Source organism: Hippocampus comes, unplaced genomic scaffold (assembly GCF_001891065.2).
Source record: "Hippocampus comes isolate QL1 unplaced genomic scaffold, H_comes_QL1_v1.1 scaffold191, whole genome shotgun sequence".
Classification (NCBI taxonomy): Eukaryota; Metazoa; Chordata; class Actinopteri; order Syngnathiformes; family Syngnathidae; genus Hippocampus; species Hippocampus comes.
In genome coordinates, this window is record NW_017805151.1 from 129,331 (window position 1) to 138,210 (window position 8,880).

The 8,880-nt window shown below is 43.0% G+C and overlaps 1 protein-coding gene and 1 long non-coding RNA gene across 3 annotated transcripts in view; one reads left to right on the forward strand and one right to left on the reverse strand.

Moving 5' to 3' along the window:
- LOC109514832 (uncharacterized) overlaps positions 1–3,158 on the reverse strand; it is an 18,846-nt gene extending 15,688 nt beyond the window's left edge. The window contains exon 1 of the long non-coding RNA XR_002168065.1: positions 3,048–3,158. This is a non-coding gene — a long non-coding RNA (uncharacterized LOC109514832). The remainder of the gene's footprint in view (positions 1–3,047) is intronic.
- Positions 1–8,880, forward strand: part of aldh1l1 (aldehyde dehydrogenase 1 family, member L1) — a 50,472-nt gene that overhangs the window by 8,493 nt on the left and 33,099 nt on the right. For both annotated transcript variants that reach the window (XM_019868228.1, XM_019868229.1), the window contains exons 3-7: positions 1,911–2,145; positions 2,216–2,381; positions 4,817–4,918; positions 8,097–8,186; positions 8,413–8,550. In XM_019868228.1, coding sequence (XP_019723787.1) covers positions 1,911–2,145; positions 2,216–2,381; positions 4,817–4,918; positions 8,097–8,186; positions 8,413–8,550 — 731 coding nt within the window. The remainder of the gene's footprint in view (positions 1–1,910; positions 2,146–2,215; positions 2,382–4,816; positions 4,919–8,096; positions 8,187–8,412; positions 8,551–8,880) is intronic.

Sequence of the window (8,880 nt, forward strand, 5' to 3'; positions counted from 1 at the left end):
CGAGGACAAACTTGCTTCGTTCCGCACATTCACACAAACAAAGATAGCGGAGAATTCCATCAGCCCAGATGAAATAATAAATATGGACGAAGACCCGCTGACATTTGATTTGCCTCTCACTCGGACTGTAAATAGAAAAGGTGACTGCATTATTCTATTTAAAGTAGAGTTTAGATCGGGCCGCCCGAGCGCGAGCCCGACCCGACCCGAATTTCGGTCTCTCGTGCGAACCACGAGAGACCGTGGTTCGCAATAAATCAGAAGTCGCCTCATCACAACACATACTGTACTAAACTCTTGCAATGACAATTGAAAGAACTCCTTCCAGTCTCTGTCGAGTATCCACCCGTCATTGTTCGTCTTTGTCTCTCTGCTACTCTCTCTTAAAGTGCCGCGCTAGATTCTTAAGGACGTACTGCTGCGGTGGTTTACGGCCCAATTTTCAACCCGTCAAAATGACGGACGGCCTTAAATTTTCCCTCTCCACTCTTAAAAAAATCTGTCAATGATGGAAAATGGTCGGTTAATGTAACCTCTTCATAAACAGAAATATAAAAGATGTAAATGTTTATACAGTCTTGTTTAACTTAGATTTCGTTCCAAAAGACAGGCTTTGTTATCAGAAATCACCCCTCCTCCTCCCAAGTCCTCACAAATAAAATATGAAATGTTGGGTTTGCTTCGGGCTCGGGCCTGTGTTTCAGCGTAATTTCGTTGTGCAAATGCATTTAGCATGCTGATAAAAATATGGAGATTATTTTAACCTTAAGAAATGTTGCGTTTTTTTTCTGCGGGGGTTCATCGGGGACCGCATCCGCGGTCTCACCCGGAGGCGCTCCAGGCATCAGGGACGCAGAAGCAAACCCCTGCCTACTCATTGGCCAGCGGTTTATAATACGGTGCAGCGCATATAATTCCAAAATTGATTTTTCTTCATAAATCTGAGCATGCGGATGTTAATCAGGTGCGGTCTGTAGCCTGGAATTTACAGTACATTTAGCCAATAATAAAGTAGCGATCAATTTTCAACACAAATTAGTAACCTGATGACAGATAGTGAGAATGTCATCAATTTTAGCATTTGAAAACAAATGCATTCTGTTATTGAGAGAAATTATCACTGGCAGCACAGGATTAACTTTTTACAAAGTGGCTAATAATGGCATATGTCCGTCTGTGTAAACTCACTCAAATGAGTGAGTAAATGACGCATTTAATTTTAATTGCGATATCGATCAAGACGGCAGCGGCCGCCACCAAGCTTCCTTGCTTCGCAACAGCAGCGACGAGCTGCGTGGTGCAGATCCTCTCCATCCAGCTGTCTTCTTTTCCAGGAAGAAATGTCATGGTTCTGTTTGTGACCAACAGGTGACACTGTAGGGCTCCACCTGCAGCTGCACACCTGTTGGTCATTGTGTCATTAGTTTGTTCGTTTAAATGGACTCCCGGCACCACCACTCGGGGTCGTGTCATTGTTGCTGTTTGCTTGTTGCCGTGTGCACGTGTCATGTTCTGTTTTCTGTCTTGGGTTTTTTGCTACTTCGATTTTGCTGGCCTTTATTTGAGTGAGTTTTTGGAGTTTGTTTCTCCTATGTACTCCAGTTTGTGTTTTTGTTAAATACATTTTGGGCAATCCACCCCGCTCCTCCCTGCCTCCCTGCTTTTTGGGGTCCTCCAACTACCACCTCGCAAAACGTGACAAGAAAACTGCAACCTGATCAAATCCACCACATTGTCAATCACAAAAATCATGCCTTAAAATGAATAAATGAATGAAACGTACTGATAAACAAGTATGGCGTGGCAAGCAGAGAAACCAATGTGTAATGGAAAGAGGCTTGCGTCATCATGCAATCAGTGCAATCAGCCTTTGATACAGTTTAAATGTTAAGTCATGTTTTTTACCACAGCTACAGAGGCAGAAAAGGATGGCGTCACCGTGTTCAAGTTTCCTCGCTGGCGTGTGAAGGGCCAGGCCATACCCGAGGTTGTGGCTCAATACAAAGCCACAGGTGCTGAACTGAACGTCATGCCCTTCTGCTCTCAGTTCATTCCCATGGAGGTTATTGACCATCCCAAACATGGCTCCATCATCTACCACCCCTCACTACTGCCTCGCCATAGGGGAGCCTCGGCTATAAACTGGCGAGTAATACAAATGTTCACAAATTTGACCTTCATCCACTTTTTTTACTCATTATCTTTCACACAACAGGACATTGATCCACGGTGACAAAAAGGGTGGATTCACTGTGTTCTGGGCTGATGATGGACTTGACACAGGACCAATTCTGCTACAGAGGGAGTGTGATGTTGAAGCTAATGACACTGTCAACACAATCTACAAAAGATTTCTATTCCCAGAAGGAGTCAGAGGCACGGTAAGTGATGAAATTCTCACAACAGAAAGACTTCTGCAGAACACAGACAGAAAACTTTGAAGATTTCTCCAACGAGTAGTAGGGTTCTGTGACATTTGGAATAATGTGGATTTTTTTCCATTCCTGTTTCTTAAGATATTAATTAACTCCAGCAATCTGATCAGGGAGGCCAAGAGTTCTCTGTCTCTGGACACATCTTTCAGTTCCACCTGGAGGTGGAAGTAGGTCTGCCCTGAGGCATCCTTGAAGTTGGACATGCTTGGAGTATCTTCTCAAGGAGGTGTAGGTGGCATTTGAGCTAGATGTCTGAGCCTGCTAGGCGCTCTTGATGTGGAGCAGCAGCTGTAGTCTGAACTCCTCACAGATGGCCAAGCACCCCTTGATTAATTTTATATTGGGATTTGTTCCAATTCTGTGAAGAAATGTAATTGATACTGTGATAGGAATTTTGGGCCATACCTTACTCATGTGTATACACGCTAAAGTGGGTCATAACTTCTCAGTAAGCTCCAACATTGTTATATTGTCTCTCTACATGTGTTACTGGACCGTTTGTCTTCAAATGTCCATTGCTTACAGGGTTATAACACCGAGGGGTCTATTTAGGTAGACTAGCGCCTGTGTGCTCAGTGCAAAAATGGGCATATGTCCGGGTTTTACCCGGACAAAGTTAAACAAAAGACTCGACACACAGGGAAGATTGTCCTTGCAGTCGGCGGAAGCACGATTTCCCAGAGCGAATGATGGCAGTTGCTCCGCAATCACACTCGAAGTTCCTCGTGCTCCTCGTCACACTTTAATTGTTTACATATGCAAAATACAAGAAAAACACTGCCCCCGATATTTGCATGCCATGCCCCGAGTCCGGCCCCTCGGTGGTGATTTGAATACTGTACTTTTTTCAAGCTTTGAACCACAGATGCACTGACACCTTCATGTCTGGTCTGCCATGAATAAGCATGTGCGACACTTATTACCAGTCCCCAAACCATCTTTTGATGTTCTAAAACACTTCGTTCCGAAACTGTTTACTCCCACTTCCAAGCCGAGTTAGCCTCCTTACATCTGTTCGCACCCTTGCTTTAATGTGATTACTGCGGACTTCAAAAAGCCCGACACCTTCCGTACAGATATTTGGGGGCACTGAATACACTCCAGAACATCTAGACATGCCCAAATTAAAAGAAACATGATATCATTTTGCTCGTAGGTTTCTCTATCAGCATAATTTCATTTTTATGTGTCGTCTCGTGTATATGGGGCCATTTGCGCCGATCTGGACATTTCAGCGCATGGAGTTGCATCGCCCCCGACTCATCTGACAATTTGGCAAAAGAAATTAGTCTGCACTTGGCATAAAAATTGGGACTTTGTCATTTTTGTGCCGAAGAAATGGGCTAGTTCAGCATGTTTGTGAATTTGGTGCATGCGCTACGCCTCACCCCTTGGTGCATCTGCAAATTTCGTGACAAAAAAACAGATTACAGTTTAGACGAGCAAACGCCAGATCTAACTCGCAGTACAGGTGGTTGAACGGGATTTTGGTGTATTTGATCAAGTCGCAGGCAGACAAATTCGGCGATCCACATACGTGTGCAGTGGACATCATGGGATTTCAGTCATAAATATGACACCAACGTGGACCAATCCCTCTCATTGTCGAAATCCATTCATTGAATGAATTCTAATCAAGGGGTTGTCAGGCTCACACAGATGCAACTTCGGGGTTGCAATTGCCCATGTCACATGCACGGGCAAACAACTTGGCAAGTGGCAAGAGGAGAGTTTGTAGTTCATCTGCCAAAGTCATGCATGGACCCCAGCGAGTCTACTTCTGTTCCCGCAATGTCCAGCATGGGGTGCTCGTGCATACTGCGCCTGTAACTGCCGTGATTTTGAGGCGAATGAGGGATGCCACTAGGATTGGGCTGTTAAAAAACAATTTCCGTCCCATAACAGCGCATAAAGGTGCAAGCGCCCTATTACGCCCAAGTCTACCAGCCAAGTCTAGCAAAAGAAAGAAAACTCCATATGTAGTTAGGTGCGCTTTGCGCTAAACTTGTGCTTGGAACGAAAATAGGGCCCGAGAACATTTCGTTACCCTCTTTATAAAGCTTTGCATTGTGTGTTAGTGTTAGTTATTGGACTTAGTGGACACAGAAAGTTAGTTGGTGGAATTTGGTTGTATAACGGTGTAATGGTTTGGTTTTCTAGCAAATCCAACCGGGAGTAGCAATATATGTCTTTTGTTCACCATCTGCTGAACTGCTGCTTGTGAAGTCTGCTGCCACCATCTAAAAGTCATAACCAAAATTTTTGCAAGCATTCAAGACAAAAAAAATAAAATAGTCCGAACAATGGCTCGTATCTTGCAAAACTTCCCGGACGTTTTCTGACTCACCTTATACATTTGAAATGTCTTTTTCTGGTTAAAGGTAGAAGCAGTCAGGTTGATTGCAGAGGGGAGGGCTCCACGAATCACACAGCCACAGGAAGGAGCCACGTACGAGGGCATCCAGAAAAAAGAAAATGCCAAGGTAGCGTAACTTTGAACAAATTCCTCTTTATTTATCTTTTCACTGACTGGTTTGATTTTTTTTTTTTTTAAAGAAGTACAATTGTAGTTGAAGAATTTTGTTTTATTTATTTATTATATAATTGTTTTTGACATTATAATAATTTTTCTCTATCCAGGTAGTTTTTTTGTTTGTTTGTATGACATAACTTCTTACTCCATCTATGGTCCGGAGTGGAAACCATGTAGTATTGATCGCTAATTTTCTCTTCAACAATGTAAGGGCCACTGTAACGTGCTTGAAGAGCAGAAATGGGGAAATCCAGTAAAACAACACATTAACACCTGGACTAATTGTGCTGCATTTTGCATCATTAAGAAACTGCTTTTTCCTTTTTGTTTCGGCTTGACCAACATGTTCTGCTTTGCCAGTACAGCGAGCAAGCTCTGTTAAGTCAAAAGTTACTGACAAAGACTAGGTTCTTTGGTTTCATCACCTAGCCATGTCTCATATAAGAGTTTTTAAGGGCCTCTGCACAGTGTGTACAAACACCAGTGCTGCAGGACTAAAGCCCAAAGACTCCTGAGTCACTTCCCGAATGGCAAAGGTGTACTCCATTCCAGTTCTTTTTAGTGTCAAGACATTAAATAAGGAATATGGTGTTAAGAGTTTTGGGGAATAATAGCCACCTGTCTCTCTGGGTGATAAGCGTGAGATATATTTAACGGTTCCATAACTTATGGAAAAATTCGAAACATGAAGTTTGATCACTGATTGATTTGGAGGACTTTAGGGAAAACGAACATAGACCCCCCCCCCCCATCCCCAAAAAAAAAAAACCTACAAGAAATCTCAAAAATATTGATTTTTACACCAGGTCGGATATGTGTGCCAAGTTTATTGAATTTTCGCCAATGTTTAGACGACCCAAAACAGTCGCATTTTTCTTGGTAAGCAGAATGTCTCCAAAGCAATAGCATTCAACAAAACTGGAAGCTGTCATCTTCAAAATCTTTATTAAACACACCAACATTTTGAAGTCTATTCAATCAAATCCCGAGTAGGAGTTTGTTAAAATATCACTTCTAAAAAGGCTAATATCGTGGCAAAATTTTAAAGTACATAAAGATGACAGATTTCCTGTTAGGTTTTTTTCATGTACCTGGGGCTGTTTCATAAAAAAATTCCAACTTCATAACCCTTTTTTAAATCACACATTAAAGCTTTAAAATATATTTTTTGGGCCAAGCCTGACATGCCTGCAAAGTTTCAGTCAAAAACAGCATCATTTTTCTGGGCAAACAAGGCATCGCCATGGCAACAGCGTTTGTCAAAAACTTTCAAACCTATTCTTTTATCACGAGAACACTTAAATATGTGGTTTACTTCCTGATTCGATTCAAATCACAATACTTGTGTGACGATTAGATTTATATCACGATTATCAATTAAATTACGATTCAATGTCACGGCTCTTGGTGTTGGTGGCTCAGGAACTGGCGCATTCAGATGATGTGATGTGATTCAAATTGGCTCCGCGCTGTCATCTGCTGGAAAGAAGTGGTAGCTTTACCTTTGCTTTTCGAAAAATCAGGAAAATTGATTCTGAACTTTGACATAAAATTATGGGTTAGTATCATTAATGTGTGTTTTCGCGTTTTTTTGTTGTTGTATTTTTTTCATTTTGCTATATGTGAAGTGCTTAGAGCTGCAGCTGTTGTGAAATGCGCTTGATAAATAAAGTTGTCTTATATTGCACTGATGCATATCACACATTCAAGGAAAATAACTTGTGAAATATGGACGAGGTTTGGTTATGTTGAGACAGGTGGAGCAATTTACAGTGGATGAGAAGCCTGACGAGCAACATATTGACATCGCTACCGCCTAATTATTAAATAAGACACATTTGACCGAAATTTGGGGAAAGAAGGGAGATGGTCATGAATTCAAGAAATAAGTGTGTGTGTGTGTGTGTGTGTGTGTGACTGTGTATTTGTAGATTTAGAGAAGGGTGCCAAGAGAGGAATTGTGGTTCTGTATGAGGAAGTCAGAGGTTGCAGAGAAGTACGTTTGGTTGGTGCAGGACATGTATGAGAATAGTACAACAGTGGTGAGGGGTGCAGTTGGACGGACAGAAGACTTCAAGGTGGAGGGAGGACTGCATCAAGGATCGGCCCTGAGCCCCTTCTTGTTTGCTTTGGTGATGTATACATTGGCATGAGGTCAGACAGGAGTCTCCCTGGACTATGATGTTTGCAGATGACATTGTGATCTGTAGTGAGAGTAGGCAGCAGCTACAAGAAAACTTTAGAAAGGTGGAGGTTTGCACTAGAGAGAAGAGGAATGGAGGTCAGTCGTAGTAAGACAGAGTACATGTGCATAAATGTAAAGGAGACCAGTGGAACGGTGAGGTTACAGGGAGCAGAGGTGGCGAAGGTACAGGAATTTAAGGACCTAGGATCAACAGTGCAGAGCAACGGAGACTGTGGAAGAGAAGTGAAGAATAGAGTGCAGGCAGGATGGAACAGCTGGAGGAAAGTGTCAGGAGTGATTTGTGATAGAAGAGTGTCAGCTCCGGTGAAGGGGAAAGGTTACAGGACAGTTGTGAGACCAGCCCTGATACCGGCCATGATGTACGGTCTCGAGACACTAGCAATTGACAAAAGACAGGAGGCAGAGTTAGAGGTGGCTGAGTTAAAGATGCTGAGATTCTCCTTAGGAGTGACAAGGATGGACAGGATCAGAAATGAGGACATCAGAGGAACAACTCACAGGAAAGTTTGGAGAAAAAGTTAAAAGAGGCCAGACTGAGATGGTTTGGACATGTACAGAGGAGGGACAGTGGATACATCGGTGGGAGAATGTTAGAGATGGAGCTACCAGCTCGGAGACAGAGAGGAAGGCCAAAGAGGAGATTCATGGATGCCGTGAGGGAAGACATGCAGGTAGTTGCAGTCAAGAGTAGAGGATGCAGAGAACAGGGAAAGATGGAAATTAATGACTCGCTGTGGCAACCCCTGAAAAGGGACAAGCCGAAAGGAGAAGAAGAAGAAGATATATGCCCACATCATGAACAAACCTACTATAGAAAAAAACTGTTAAACTTCATCGCACTTTACCACTAGATTATAGACAGCAGCAATTAAAATAAACAGTGTAATGTTGTGTTGCCTCATGATAACAATTTCATTTGAAGATCAACTGGAACCAATCTGCTGAAGCTCTCCACAACTGGATCAGAGGAAATGACAAGGTTCCCGGTGCCTGGGCAGAAATTGATGGACAGGTACAGGATCAATTAACTATTTATTACTAAAATTGTATTTTTAATAACCACAGCTAAACTGTGATTGATTCAATACCCTCACAATATAAGGCAACCACCACTAAAATGTTTGTGGTTAGTGTCGAGTAGTTTGATGATCAGCGACTCCAATGGGGTGATACCCACACAATGGAATTCCCTGCACTGTCCTCAACATATGTTGCGTTGTGTGTCTGTTTTTGTTTAGAAGGTGACTTTCTATGGCTCCACACTGGTGGATAATGGCACCAGTGGGAATGGAAAGCCACTGGAGATCCTTGGAGCGAGTCGACCTGGCATTGTCATGAAAGAAGGCCTCATACTCTTTGGCAATGACAGTAAGGCAGTAAGTTACCATATCATTGCTGATCACGGCCGGAGCTACATGGTGGCCATGCATGGCCACTCCTTGTCACTTTCTGGCCACCCTCAAACATAGGAGGAAACATTTTCATATCTGTATTTCTCCTGCCTTTTTCATATAGAGCACATATGTCAAAGTGCCGGCCCGCGGGCCAAATCCGGCCCGCGAGAATGTTTTCAGTGGCCCCTGGGATGATATTGATTTATTATTAGAACCGGCCCGCGGACCGCAGCAAGCCGAGAGCCCGCAGATCTTTTACACGCACCAAAACTACATTTCCCACAATGCAACGGTGACGCGCCAAGCAGTCGG